The sequence below is a fragment of the Oncorhynchus masou genome, unplaced genomic scaffold, assembly GCF_036934945.1.
Source record: "Oncorhynchus masou masou isolate Uvic2021 unplaced genomic scaffold, UVic_Omas_1.1 unplaced_scaffold_7267, whole genome shotgun sequence".
Lineage (NCBI taxonomy): Eukaryota > Metazoa > Chordata > Actinopteri > Salmoniformes > Salmonidae > Oncorhynchus > Oncorhynchus masou.
The window spans coordinates 1-15380 of NW_027013718.1; the positions used below are offsets into that span (position 1 = coordinate 1).

Genomic DNA, 15380 nt, shown 5'->3' on the forward strand with positions numbered 1-15380 from the left:
TCAAAGTTAATTTATTCTGCATAATTTTTTGTTTTACAGAAGAGAGCATTTCAAACGGAGAAAAAACCATAGGATTTGTATTTGCTGTACCTTAAAGGTCTTACAGTGGGGAGAACAAATATTTGATACACTGCTGATTTTGCAGCTTTTCCTACTTATAAAGCATGTAGAGGTCTGTAATTTTCATCATAGGTATACTTCAACTGTGAGAGACGGAATCTAAAACAAAAATCCAGAAAATCACATTGTATGTTTTGTAAGTAATTCATTAGCATTGTATTGCATGACATAAGTATTTGATCACCTACCAACCAGTAAGAATTCCGGCTCTCACAGACCTGTTAGTTCTTCTTTAAGAAGCCCTCCTTTTCTCCACTCATTACCTGTATTAACTGCACCTGTTTGAACTCGTTACCTGTATAAAAGACATCTGTCCACACACTCAATCAAACAGACTCCAAACTCTCCACAATGGCCAAGACCAGAGAGCTGTGTAAGGACATCAGGGATAAAATTGTGGACCTGCACAAGGCTGGGATGGGCTACAGGACAAGGGCAAGCAGCTTGATGAGAAGGTAACAACTATTGGTGCAATTATTTTGAAAATGGAAGAAGTTCAAGATGACGATCACCCTCAGTCTGGGGCTCCATGCAAGATCTCACCTCGTGGGGCATCAATGATCATGAGAAAGGTGAGGGATCAGCCCAGAACTACACGGCAGGACCTGGTCAATGACCCGAAGAGCTGGGACCACAGTCTCAAAGAACCATTTTCTTCAAAAGGACCTGTACAACACAGAAGGAGCGTGAGTGAGTCAGTATGTACACACACACACACACACACAAGTCACTTCTCCTCCTGACTCAAACCATCCTGTAGACCTACAGCTCTCATGCTCTAACACATTATCTTATGTATAACTTATACATATACATGCTACTGATATGACTACCTCAGACCAACAAACAAGCCTAAACAACTTTGAGTCCTATAAAAGCCCTACATGTTATGAAACATTGGGACAGAGTTAAAAACAGACAAACCTAATGGTAAAGTTGTGGATGGTACAGAAGTGACCAGGCTGTAGACCCCTGCATTCTCTGAATCAGCCTGGAGGAAAGAGAGAGAGAAAGATCCTTATTATCCCTCAGACTGTCTGTCTTTTTTGTACGAAAACAAGTATATCTGTATCTATATCCAAGGCTATTATTTTGCTGTACTTACATCTTCATTTGCAGATACCTGCACAGGACCTGCACCTCACGGAGAGAGACAAAGTAAGAGGCTGTCCTGTGTGTGGGGTGGGGGGACAGAAGACATTATGTTACAAACTCACCTTGAGGGCAAAAATGTGGACTACAGAGGTGATGAGAGAATAGATCCCAGCATCCCTTGAATCCAACATGCCTGCACTGCTATAGCTCCCATCACCAAATCACCTACAACAGAATAAATACATCTTAAATTAGAATTTGTGTTTGTACATGCATGTGTGTAGCTGTTAGTAGTGTGTGTATGTTTTGATGTATTTTGTTTGGAACATACATTGGCTGTGATCATCCTGTCTGGCTGTAGGTCTGTACAACATAAAAGTATATAAGAAGGTTGTGGTAAGAATCTCATCATGGACAATACAGAACTAAAGGTTGATACAATCTGCATCATATTCACAAGGGAATTCTTACCTCAGAGAATTGGTTTTCTCTGAAAAACAAATGAGGCTAAATGAATGATATTGAATATAGCCTACACTACACGATATCACCAAAAGGAGTTGAAAGATTAACCCATGTCAAAGGCACTTACATTAATATGAGAAGGAAAATGTTTGCAAGTTATTTGTTATGCAGAATCAGAAGTACTCACTGGTCCTCCTGCAGAGATAGACAGCTGTCAATCCCATCAAGAACACGCCCACTCCAGAAGCCATACCCACTGCTGTCTGCCATAATTGCACCTCTGTTTGGTGACATGATGTCATCAGGAGATGTCATTAGCTCTAATCCAAATGTAAATACTTCAATTGTAGACAGGTATTAGAATACCACTTTATTAGTAGTCTTCAGAACATTTCCGTTTTCATATATGTGAGAAAAGACAGCCAGTTAGCTAAACATTTTACATTTGAGTCTGCGAAGGAAAATGTTATGTTTGTGCTTTTCTAATAACCAATTGGACTGGGTCATGCAACTGACTGATCGTGACTGGGAGGAATCCTCACTATCAGTATAAACAATTTGGCAGTGTGCCAAGAACATTGTTTTGAAACCTGAAAGGTGTCTCAGCTGAAGAGAAGAAGCCTTGTGAGGTATTGCTGGTCACATGCATGAAACAAAAGTTAATGATGAATTAATTATGAATTTTGAATAAGCTAAATCTTGCAAACATAACTTGTCTGTTTAAGCACTAAATAAGAGAACTAATGGGACTTCCCGGCGGAGCAAGATAGATGTCACGACTTCTGCCGAAGTCGTTGCCTCTCCTTGTTCGCGGTGCTCGGCGTTCGACGTCACCCGTCTTCTAGCCATCATTGATCCTTTTTTCATTTTCCATTGGTTTTGTCTTTGTCTTCCCACACACCTGTTTTCAATCCCATTCATTACCTGTTGTGTATTTAACCCTCTGTTTCCCCTCATGTCTTTGTCAGAGATTGTTTTATTGTCAGTGTAGTGTGAGTGTTGTATAGGTGTGCGTCAGTCCTCGTACCCATGTTTTGTTTGTTTGTACATTTATTGTTATGGAGCATACTCTTGGAACTTTATTAAAAGACTCCATTTTAAACTCCATTTGACTCTCCTGCGCCTGACTTCCTGCCACCTATTACACCTATGCATGACAGAATCTCTGACCCTATATATATGAAGTCAGCAGGAGAGGACACTATGCCCATGGACCTGGAGGAACGCGTTCAAAACAAGCGAGGAGCTTGACTGTATCAGCTCCGTCATGGAGCACATTGTCCAGAAAATGGATCGCTGGGAGAGACAGGGAGTTTCTCCAGCGCCACCACAACCGGAATCTCCCGTGAACTTTTTTTTCCTCTCCGGAATCGAGGATCCATTTATCCCTACCTACGGGATACAACGGAGATACTGCCGGCTGCCAGGGTTTCCTCCTCAAACTGAATTTATATCTAGCCACGGCCTCCCCAGTACCATCTGACTGAGAGTTACGCCCTCGTCTCATGCCTCACCGGGAAAGCCCTGGAATGGGCCAGCGCTGTGTGTAGAAGGGAGATGCGGCGTTGGACCATTTTTGAGGAGTTCACCCGCCAATTCCGGATAGTATTCCGATCACCCACCTGAAGGCAAGGCAGCGGGTGAGCTCCTCTATCATCTGAGGCAGGAGACGAGGAGTGCACAGGATTTTGCTTTGGAGTTTAGGACCTTGGCTGCCGGCGCTGTATGGAGCGACAGGGCCCTGACCGACCATTACCGTTGTAGTCTACGCGAGGACGTCCGTCGGGAGCTGGCCTGTAGAGACACCACCTTCGACCAGCTGGTGGACATGTCCATAAAGCTGGACAACATGCTGGCTACTCGTGGACGTCTAGATCGGGGTCTGGTTGTTCCATCCTCCCGCACCCTCTCTCCCGAACCTATGGAATTGGGAGGGATGGTGCGCAGGAGACCGGAGGGGGTTCCCACCGAGCACCATTCATGGTCGCAGAGGGCACACTGCTGGTCGGTGCCGGGTTGGTTCCTCTGGGAATAGAGGGCAGGCAGGGCATTCTGGCGTCACCCCAGGTGAGTAGGCACCATTCTCATCGAGAGCCCTCTGCTGCACTAATGTTTGTCTCTTTTCCTGATTTTTTTTTTTTTTTTTTTTTTTTTTACTGCATTCCGAGTATAAGGCGCTAGTAGATTCAGATGCGGCTGGGAATTTCATTAATAAAAGTCAAATCAAATTTATTTGTCACATACACATGGTTAGCAGATGTTAATGCGAGTGTAGCGAAATGCTTGTGCTTCTAGTTCCGACAATGCAGTAATAACCAAGTAATCTAACTAACAATTCCTAAACTACTGTCTTATACACAGTGTAAGGGGATAAAGAATATGTACATAAGGATATATGAATGAGTGATGGTACAGAGCAGCATAGGCAAGATACAGTAGATGGTATCGAGTACAGTATATACATATGAGATGAGTATGTAAACAAAGTGGCATAGTTAGTGTCTAGTGATACATGTATTACATAAGGATGCAGTCGATGATATAGAGTACAGTATATACGTATGCATATGAGATGAATAATGTAGGGTAAGTAACATTATATAAGGTAGCATTGTTTAAAGTGGCTAGTGATATATTTTACATCCTTTCCCATCAATTCCCATTATTGAAGTGGCTGGAGTTGAGTCAGTGTCAGTGTGTTGGCAGCAGCCACTCAATGTTAGTGGTGGCTGTTTAACAGTCTGATGTCCTTGAGATAGAAGCTGTTTTTCAGTCTCCTCGGTCCCAGCTTTGATGCACCTGTACTGACTCGCCTTCTTGATGATAGCGGGGTGAACAGGCAGTGGCTCGGGTGGGGGTTGTCCTTGATGATCTTTATGGCATTCCTGTAACATCGGGTGGTGTAGGTGTCCTGGAGGGCAGGTAGTTTGCCCCGGTGATGCGTTGTGCAGACCACTACCCTCTGGAGAGCCTTACGGTTGAGGGCGGAGCAGTTTCCACCAGGCGGTGATACAGCCTGCCGGGGATGCTCTCGATTGTGCATCTGTAGAAGTTTGTGCTTTTGGTGACAAGCTGAATTTCTTCAGCCTCCTGAGGTTGAAGAGGCGCTGCTGCGCCTTCACGATGCTGTCTGTGCGAGTGGACCAATTCAGTTTGTCTGTGATGTGTATGCCGAGGAACTTAAAACTTGCTACTCTCTCCACTACTGTTCCATCGATGTGGATAGGGGGTGTTCCCTCTGCTGTTTCCTGAAGTCCACAATCATCTACTTAGTTTTGTTGACGTTGAGTGTGAGGTTATTTTTCCTGGACACCACGCTCCCAGGGCCCTCACCTCCTCCCTGTAGGCCGTCTCGTTGTTGGTAATCAAGCCTACCACTGTTGTGTCGTCCGCAAACTTGATGATTGAGTTGGAGGCGTGCGTGGCCACGCAGTCGTGGGTGAACAGGGAGTACAGGAGAGGGCTCAGAACGCACCCTTGTGGGGCCCCAGTGTTGAGGATCAGCGGGGAGGAGATGTTGTTACCTACCCTCACCACCTGGGGCGGCCCGTCAGGAAGTCCAGTACCCAGTTGCACAGGGCGGGGTCGAGACCCAGGGTCTCGAGCTTGATGACGAGCTTGGAGGGTACTATGGTGTTGAATGCCGAGCTGTAGTCGATGAACAGCATTCTCACATAGGTATCCCTCTTGTCCAGATGGGTTAGGGCAGTGTGGTTGAGATTGCATCGTCTGTGGACCTATTGGAGTGGGTCTAGGGTGTCAGGTGGAGGTGATATGGTCCTTGACTAGTCTCTCAAAGCACTTCATGATGACGGAAGTGAGTGCTACGGGGCGGTAGTCGTTTAGCTCAGTTACCTTAGCTTTCTTGGGAACAGGAACAATGGTGGCCCTCTTGACGCATGTGGGAACAGCAGACTGGTATAGCTCATAGTTTAGGGATCCCTATTGTTCCTGTGGATATGCCTTTCACTATTCATGCCTTAGATCGTCGACCATTAGGTCAGGGTTTATCAGGAAGTAACCGCACCTTTGTGTATGATAACGCAGGAGGGTCACAAGGAGAAGATTAGTCTTTCCTTATTGATTCTTCTGCGTATTCTGTGGTGCTAGGCCTACCCTGGTTAGTTTGTCATAACCCCTCTGTTTCTTGGCCACAGAGGGCTCTCACGGGGTGGTCGCGAGAATGCTCAGGTAGGTGTTTGGGGGTTTCCGTTGGTGCTACTACGGTGGAAAGTCCAGACCAGGTCTCCACCGTGCGCATTCCCCCGACTATGCCGATTTGGCTCTTGCCTTCTGTAAAAAGGTGACTCAATTACCACCCCATCGACGGGGGATTGTGCGATAGATCTCCTGGTAGACGCTGCATATCCCAAGAGTCAAGTGTATCCCCTGTCGCAAGTGGAGACGGAGGCTATGGAGACATATGTCTCTGAATCCCTGCATTGGGTTCATTCAGCCATCCATTTCACCCGTCTCTTCGAGCTTTTGTGAAAAAGGATGGCGGTTTACGCCCGTGCATTGATTATCGAGGTCTTAATAAAATCACAGTGAAATATAGTTACCCGCTACCTCTGATCAATACGGTTATTGAGTTAATGCACGGGGCACGTTTTTTCACAAAATTGGATCTCAGGAGTGCGTATAATCTGGTGCATATTAAGAAGGGTGATGAGTGGAGGACGGCATTTAGCACTACCTCAGGTCATTATGAGTACCTGGTCATGCCATATGGGTTGATGAATGCTCCATCAGTTTTCCAATCATTTGTAGATGAGATCTTCAGGGACCTGCACGGGCAGGGTGTAGTGGTGTATATCGATGATATTCTGATATACTCTGCCACACGTGCCGAGCATGTGTCCCTGGTGCGCAGAGTGCTTGGTCGCCTGTTGGAGCATGATCTATATGTCAAGGCTGAGAAATGCTTGTTTTTCCAACAATCCATCTCCTTCCTAGGGCATCGGATTTCCACTTCAGGAGTGGAGATGGAGAGCGACCGCATTACAGCCGTGCGTAATTGGCCGACTCCAACCACGGTAAAGGAGTTGCAGCGTTTTTTGGGGGTTTTCCAATTACTACCGGAGGTTTATCCAGGGTTTTGCTAGGTGGCAGCTCCCATTACCTCACTGCTAAAGGGGGCCCGGTGCGCTTGCAGTGGTCGGCTGAGGCGAACAGGGCTTTTGAGCACCTGCAGACTCTGTTTACCTCGGTGCCTGTGCTGGCTCATCCGGATCCTCTTTGCCATTCATAGTGGAGGTGGACGCATTCGAAGCTGGGATAGGAGCAGTGCTCTCTCAGCGTCCGGGTACGCCACTGAAGCTTCGCCCCTGTGCTTTCTTTTCGAAGAAGCTCAGCCCAGCGGCGCGAAACTATGATGTGGGGAACCGAGAGCTATTAGCTGTTGTAGAAGCCTTGAAGGTGTGGAGGCATTGGCTTGAGGGGGCTAAACACCCTTTTCTCATCTGGACTGACCACTGCAATCTGGAGTATATCCGGCAGGCAAAGAGATTGAATCCTCACCAGGCAAGGTGGGCCATGTTTTTCACTCGTTTTGTGTTTACTCTTTCTTACAGACCAGGCTCCCAGAACGTTAAGGCAGACGCATTGTCTCGGCTGTATGACACAGAGGAGCGGTCCATGGATCCCACTCCCATACTCCCAGCTTCGTGTCTGGTGGCGCCGGTAGTGTGGGAGCTGGACGCGGACATTGAGCGGGCGTCACGTGCAGAGCCTTCTCCCCCTGAGTGTCCAGCTGGTCGTCTGTACGTTCCGTCTGCTGTCCGCGACCGATTGATATATTGGGCTCACACGTCACCCACCTCTGGTCATCCTGGGATAGGTCGACGATGCGCTGTCTTGAAGGGAAGGTACTGGTGGCCCACTTTAGCTAAGGACGTGAGGATTTGTTTCTTCCTGTTCGGTGTGCGCCCAGTGCAAGGCTCCTAGACACCTGCCCAGAGGTAAGCTACAACCTCTACCCGTTCCTCAACGGCCATGGTCGCACCTGTCGGTGGATTTTTTGACTGATCTTCCACCTTCACAGGGTTACACCACGATCCTGGTTGTTGTGGATCGTTTTTCAAAATCCTGTCGTCTCCTCCCTTTGCCCGGTCTCCCTACGGCCTTACAAACTGCAGAGGCCCTGTTTACACACGTTTTCCGGCACTATGGGGTGCCTGAGGATATAGTGTCTGATCGGGGTCCCCAGTTCACATCAAGGGTCTGGAAGGCGTTCATGGAGCGTCTGGGGATCTCGGTTAGTCTTACCTCAGGTTTTCACCCCGAGAGTAATGGGCAGGTGGAGAGTTAACCAGGATGTGGATAGTTTTCTGCGGTCTTATTGCCAGGATCGGCCGGGGGAGTGGGCGAAGTTCGTGCCCTGGGCAGAGATGGCTCAGAACTCGCTACGTCACTCCTCCACTAACCTTACCCTAATACACATTGAAAGGGAGTATCAGCTGGTCCTGGCACCTTGGCATCAGAGCCAGACCGAGGCCCCTGCGGTGGACAATTGGTTTCGGCACGCTGAGGAAACCTGGGAGGCAGCCCACGTCCACCTTCAGCGTGCCATAAGGCGCCAGAAAATTGGCGCAGACCGTCGCCGCAGTGAGGCCCCAGTGTTTGCACCAGGGGACAGGGTCTGGCTCTCGACCCGAAACCTGCCCCTTCGCCTGCTCTGCCGGAAGCTGGGTCCGCGGTTTGTGGGGCCGTTTAAAGTCCTGAGGAGAGTGAACGAGGTATGTTATAGGTTACAACTACCCACTCACCGTATTAACTACGTATTAACCCCTCGTTCCATGTCTCTCTCCTTAGGCCGATGGTGGCTGGCCCGCTCCAGGAGGCTGAAGTGCGTGATGTTCCCGGCGTACTCAGTTCGATCCATTTTGGATTCGAGACGTCGGGCGAGGGCCCTTCAGTACCTCGTGGACTGGGAGGGGTACGGGCCGGAGGAGAGATGCTGGGTTCCGGTGGAGGACGTGTTAGATCTTCCATGTTATCAGAATTCCACCGTCTCCATCCGGATCGCCCTGCACCTCGCCCTCCGGGTCGTCCCCGAGGCCGGTGTCGGGGGGGGGGGGGTACTGTCACAACTTCTGCCGAAGTCGTTGCCTCTCCTTGTTCGGGCGGTGTTCGACGTCACCGGTCTTCTAGCCATCATTGATCCTTTTTTCATTTTCCATTGGTTTTGTCTTGTCTTCCCACACACCTGTTTTCAATCCCATTCATTACCTGTTGTGTATTTAACCCTCTGTTTCCCCTCATGTCTTTGTCAGAGATTGTTTTATTGTCAGAGTAGTGTGAGTGTTGTATAGGTGCGCGTCGGGTCCTCGTACCCATGTTTTTGTTTGTTTGTACATTTATTGTTATGGAGCATACTCTTGGAACTTTATTAAAAGACTCCATTTTAAACTCCATTTGACTCTCCTGCGCCTGACTTCCTGCCACCTATTACACCTATGCATGACAGTTTGTTAACAGTTAACACACATCACAACTAGTAAACACCAATAAACAAATCATGTGGCCATACTCACTTTCAGTTGGACTCGTTGGTGTGTCAGTTGTCAAAGTAGGATTAACAGTCAAATCTGGTGCAAAGTCATTGGATCTGGTTATACAATAAGGTATCTTTATGGGAGGATTTAATCAATCCAAGATCAACCTCATTTCTAGTAATTAGGCACATTTGTAATGAGGAAAGAATACAAACACCTGGGTAAGAAACTGAAAACAATTTACTTATTTTAACTAACTAAAGATGACCAACACACCTGATGTAGGATTCACTGCTGTGCTGGGGGCCAAAGGAGAGGTCAAACCTGGTGAGAAGTGATGAGATTTACATTTGTTTCATATCAAATAAAATGTTTTTTTGTCACATGCGCTGAATACAACCTTACCATGAAACACTTACAACAATGCATTTTTTTTAAGTAAGAAAATATTTGCTAAAAAGATTCTAAAGAAATAAAATGTCATTTAAAAAACGAGGCTATAGGTAATTCAGGTAATATGTATATGTAGGAAGGTGTAAAGTGACTATTTATAGGTAATAAACAGCGAGTAGCAGCAGCGTAAAAGGAGATCAATGCAAATAGTCTGGTTAGCCATTTGAGCCTTTTGGACTTAGACTTGGCGATCCGGTACCACTTGCCATGCGGTAGCAGAGAGAACAGTTTTTGACTTGCGTGTCTGGAGTCTTGACAATTTTTAGGTCCTTTCTCTGACCCCGCCTGGTATAGATGTCCTGGATGGCAGGAAGCTTGTCCCCAGTGATGCACTGGGCCGTACGCACTAACCTCTACGAGCAGTTGCCATACCAAGCGGTGATGCAATCAGTCAGGATGCTCTCGATGGTGCAGCTGTATAACTTTTTGAGGATCTGAGGTCCCATGCCAAATCTTTTCGGTCTCCTGAGAGGGGATAGGCATTGTCATGCCATCAAGACTGTCTTGGTGTGTTTGGACCATGTCAGTTTGTGTATTACAGACTCGGTCAGGGAGAGGTTGAAAATGTCCGTGAAGACACTTGCCAGTTGGTCAGTGCATGTTCTCAGTATGCGTCCTGGTAATCCGTCTGGCCCTGCAGCCAAGTGAATGTTGACCTGTTTAAAGGTCTTACTCACATCGGCAACGGAGAGCGTGATCTCACATTCATCCGAAACAGCTGGTGATTTCATGCAAGGTTCAGTGTTGCTTGCCTTGAAGCAAGCATAGAAGGCATTTAGCTTGTTTGGTAGGCTTTTGCCACTGGGCAGCTGATGGTTGGGTTTCCCTTTGTAATCCGTAATAGTTTGCAAGCCTTGCCACATCCATCGAGCGTCAGAGCCAGTGTAGTAGGATTCAATCTTAAACCTGTATTAATGCTTTGCCTGTTTGATGGTTCATCTGAGGGCATAGCAGGATTTCTTATAAGCATCCGGGTTAGTGTCTCGCTCCTTGAAAGCAGCAGCTTTAGATTTTTGCTCAGCGCGGATGTTGCCTGTAATCCATGGCTTCTGGTTGGCATATGTACGTACAGATGAAGTCGGTAATGTAGTGTACTCCTCAATGCCATCGGATGGATCCCAAAACATATTTCAGTCTGTGCTAGCAAAACAGTCATGTAGCATAGCATGCGTGTCATCTGACCACTTCTGTAATGAGCGAGTCAATGGTAAGTCTTGCTTAAGTTTTTGCAGGTTAGCAGGAATCAATATAATTATGGTCAGATTTTCCAAATGGAGGGTGAGGGAGAGATTTGTACACATCTCTGTGTGTGGAGTAAAGGTGGTCTAGATTTTATTTTTCTCTGGTTGCACATTTGACATGCTGGTAGAAATTAGGTAACATGGATTAAAGTTATCCTGCATTAAAGTCTCCAGCACTAAGAGCACCACTTCTGGATGAGCATTATCTTGTCTGCTTATGGCCTTATACAGCTTGTTGAGTGCGGTTTTAGTGCCTGCATCGGTTTGTGGTGGTAAATAGACAGCTACAAAAAATATAGATAAACTCTCTTGGTATATTGTGTGGATTACAGTTTATCATGAGATACTCTACCTCAGGCGAGCAAAACCTCTAGACTTCCTTAATATTTGCCCACCAGCTGTTTTTGACAAATAGACAGACCACCAGCCCTCGTCTTACCGGAGGTTTATTGTTCTGTCTTGCCGATACACGGTAAATCCAGCCAACTGTATATGATCCATGTCCTTGTTCAGCCATGACTCGGTGAAACATAAGATACGGATGGTAAAGCAGGATTATCCACTTGCAGATTAATTCTCACCAAGCATCAGGATCTGCGGCCCCTGTATCGGTCTTCTCCTCTTCATGTGAATGACAGGGCTTTGGGCCTGGTCCGTGAAAAGACGTAAATCTTTCTCCTTCAATTCATTAAAGAAAAAAAATCTTCGCCCAGTGAGTAATCACTGTTCTGATGTCCAGAAGCTCTTTTCAGTCATAAGAGACAGTGGCAGAAACATTATGTGTAAAACAAGTTACAAACAACGCAAAAAAACACCCAGAATAGCACAATTTGTTAGGAACCCGTAAAATGGCAGCCATCCCCTCCGGCGCTATTCATATCGAAGAAAAGTACAATTTAGAGTGAACGTACAAGCAGCCATGAATAAGTCTATGAGTAAACCTGTTGGAGCTTCAGTGAAGTAAGAGTGAACTAAAAATGTAATTGCAAAAGTAAGGGATACTTACTAGTTGGTCTCACTGTGATGTCAGGGGTCAAAGTAGAAGTAACAGTCGAAACTGTTGGAAAGTAATAAAAAGTTAATTCTGGATCTGATTACACACAAGAAGAAAGGTATTCATTATTTCTGTTAGAAAACAACACAACTCAGTCAGTAGAAAGATTCACAATTTTCAGAATTTTGAATATTGTTAAAACCCAGAGCCTTAGAAGCTTATGGTGTACCATGGGATGCCCCTTTAACTTCTTATGGCTGGGGGGCAGTATTGAGTAGCTTGGATGAATAAGGTTCCCAGAGTAAACTGCCTGCTACTCAGTCCAGTTGCTAATATATGCATATTATTCGTATATTTGGATAGAAAACACTCTGAGGTTTCCAAAACTGTTTGAATGATGTCTGTGAGTATAACAGAACTCATATGGCAAAGGCAAAAATCTGAGAAAAAAATCCATCCAGGAAGTGAAATCTGGGAGTTGGTCGTTTCTCAACTCATTGCCTATTGAAGAAACAGTGGGATATTGGTCATGTTGCACTTCCTAAGGCTACTAGATGTCAACAGTCTTTAGAACCTTGTTTGATGCTTCTACTGTGAAGTGGGGGTGAATGAGAGAGGATTGAGTAAGGTCTGCCATGAGCTGAACATGCACTGACCATGCGCGTTGACGTGAGATCGAGCTCAGTTCCAACCGACTCCTCCGGTTGAATCATTATTGAAGATTTATGTTAAAAACATCCTAAAGATTGATTCTATACTTAGTTTGACATGTTTCTACGGACTGTAATATGACTTTTCGTCTGAACTTTTGCCTGGACCTGCCAGTCCTGAGTTTAGATTGTGTACTGAACGTGCGATCAAAACAGAGTTATTTGGACATAAATGATGGATATTATCGAACAAAACAAACATTTATTGTGGAACTGGGATTCCTGGGAGTGCATTCTGATGAAGATCATCAAAGGTAAATGAATGTTTAGAATGTTATTTCTGACTTCTGTTGACTGCACAATACAGCGGATATCTTTTTGTCTTGTATGGGCTCTGAGCGCCGTACTCATGCTCAACCATATACACTTGTAAGAAAACTTCATTATTTTTTACCTACATGGTAAGGGAGTTGGGGGACGACATTTATTTTCTGAGAATAATATAGAATAATTTTTATTGTAAACTCCACTTCCTTCCTGTAAATGTCTCATTTGTCTGAGAAAAGACAGGTAGTCAGCTAGAGATGGATGCTTACCCAGAACGCTTTCTGTGGAGCTTTGACCTCCTGGGTACATGCAAGAGAGAGACTGATTAATAACAGTTAACACACAACACAACTTATTACGCCACTAAACTAAAATCATGTGGACTCTTTTGGGTGTCAGTTGTCAAAGTAGAACAAGTCGTTGAACCTGGTGCAAAGCAAAGTTACTGGATCTGATTATACAATAATAAAAGGTATCTAAATGGGTTGATTTAATTAATGGAATATCAACCTCTTTTTTTAATCAGGGGATATTTGTTAGTAAAAACATGGCTAAAATAAAGCTAGTCTATTTGTTTAGGTCCTATCTGCTAAACTAGAGAAAGATGACCAACACACCTGATGTAGGATTCACTGCCGTGCTGGGGGTCAAAGGAAAGGTCAAACCTGGTGAAAAGAGATGACACGAGAACAAATGTACATTCATTTAATATCTAAGGGCATTCAATAAGCAGAAAGAGAGAAGTACACTACACATTACCTACAAATCAGATGGACTAAAAGTACACAAATCTGGACAGAAATTACAAGCATGCGTCAATTCATAAATCGGAAGGAGCTTTAGTGAATTCATGTAAACAAAAAATATACATGTAAGTTAAAATTAGTGGGCCTACTTACTGGTAGTTGGTGTCACTGTGGTCAAAGTAGAAGTAACAGTCAAAACTAGTTGGAAGCAATATGATTACACAAGAATAAGGTTTTACATTAACATTTTGTTCACCTAATTTTACAGGCCTGTAATCTAAACCATTGACTGTACAATTGGTATTTGCTGAGATGGTCATTTAGAGGCCCAACACACCTTCTGTAGGACTCACTGTCGTGCTGGGCGGCAAAAATGACCCAGGACCTGGAGTCAAACCCACTGAGAAAACACATATTAATGAAAGTAGTATTTTATTAATGACTGTATTAATGATCATCATGGTGTTGTTGTCCTTTTGAAATACCTTCATGACTTGTCTATTCAAAGTGGGAAAAGTAGGACTATAAAATCACTATGGACAGATTGCTTCCTGCCCTGGTAGATTATATTTCTCCTCATTATAGAGATGATGAGACCAATTCATAAGGTGATCAAGTCTTTCAGGACAGATAAGGTGTTGATTGTTGTTATCAGCTTCCTAGAATAAGGTCCCCATGTAACTAACAGCTGAAGCCTAACAGAGTATAGATACGATCTAAACACTACTAGATGAGCACAGACATTATAATACTTGTGCTGATGATCCCAGACGTTGGTGTTGAGGCTGGTGTCATATCTATAGAACAGCTTAATTATCTAACAGAACAGCTTCATTTACACATTAACACAACTATTCTTATTGCTGAAACTTGTGTTGCTTTAAAAATAAAAGCAGTGTCACTATAAAAGCACAAATGTGTAGTCTACCTGCTATAGAAGGTGTCTGTATAGTTGTTGGATCACTGATGTGAACTCCCACCAGATCTGAAATCATTTGGGATTGAAATGTGGTATTTAGTTTGTTGGTCAGAATTAATATAGTAATACTAAGAAGATGCTAAAATCAAAGTGAGTCAGATCATGAAGACATGCAGCACTGATAGATATGTTTAGATTATGACTCACGTGCAAAGCTGTGCCCATAACTGCGTGGAGAGAGAGAGTTTGGTCCTGAGCTCACTCTGTAGTCACAGCTCACCTCCTTACGCCTCACTGACTGTAGACGACTGATCACATCACTATGTTTTGGAGTGAATTGACAGAACTGCTGTCCGGATGCTGAGATGGCTTTTCTCTTGATCTTACTGTGAAGGACGGCTGACTCTCCTCTCCAACATACAGGTTACAGGTGGAGTCAGGACTGACGGATCCAGGAATCAAACAGATGATGTTGAAGTCCTCATCAATATTGACTCTAATGTCTGGTTTTGGATCTGTTAGGAAAGGACAGAGACTCCTTTTTGCATCACTGTATTTGAACGTAATGTATATGTCACAAGTGACACTGACTCTTACTAAACTAGACCCTGCCATTCTCTTTATATTATGTATCAGCATGTCTTATTTGATATCATGCCTATTTATGAGTGCAAAATAATCATGTGTGCTGTGTGTTTACAACGATTGCCTTTCACTTAATTCCTTACATTCTCACGTGTGGAATGAAATTGAATGAAATTGAATCGCACAGACAATTTTGCTTGCTTGTATGGTGTGTAGTGATTCCACAGATCTTCCTCTCCCTGCTCGGGAGGAAGAGCCGAACCCTGTTCGGGTAGAGCCAAACTAATCC

General features: G+C 44.8%; 1 protein-coding gene and 1 long non-coding RNA gene across 2 annotated transcripts; both read right to left on the minus strand.

Moving 5' to 3' along the window:
• Positions 1–744: 744 nt before the first annotated feature.
• Positions 745–1261, minus strand: LOC135537219 (uncharacterized). The gene is made up of 3 exons (XR_010455147.1): positions 1226–1261; positions 1045–1111; positions 745–786 (listed from the first exon to the last, which is right to left on the minus strand). It is a non-coding gene; the product is annotated as an uncharacterized LOC135537219 (long non-coding RNA).
• A 96-nt stretch (positions 1262–1357) lies between these two features.
• LOC135537220 (mucin-2-like) lies at positions 1358–14916 on the minus strand (the record flags this gene model as incomplete). The annotated part of the gene is made up of 13 exons (XM_064963407.1): positions 1358–1440; positions 1547–1578; positions 1687–1705; positions 1868–1960; positions 9216–9269; positions 9453–9500; positions 11877–11927; positions 13111–13140; positions 13459–13506; positions 13741–13785; positions 13925–13987; positions 14516–14572; positions 14714–14916. Coding segments are annotated over 13 exons (826 nt in total), but the record flags the coding sequence as incomplete, so codon positions are not given.
• Positions 14917–15380: the final 464 nt, after the last annotated feature.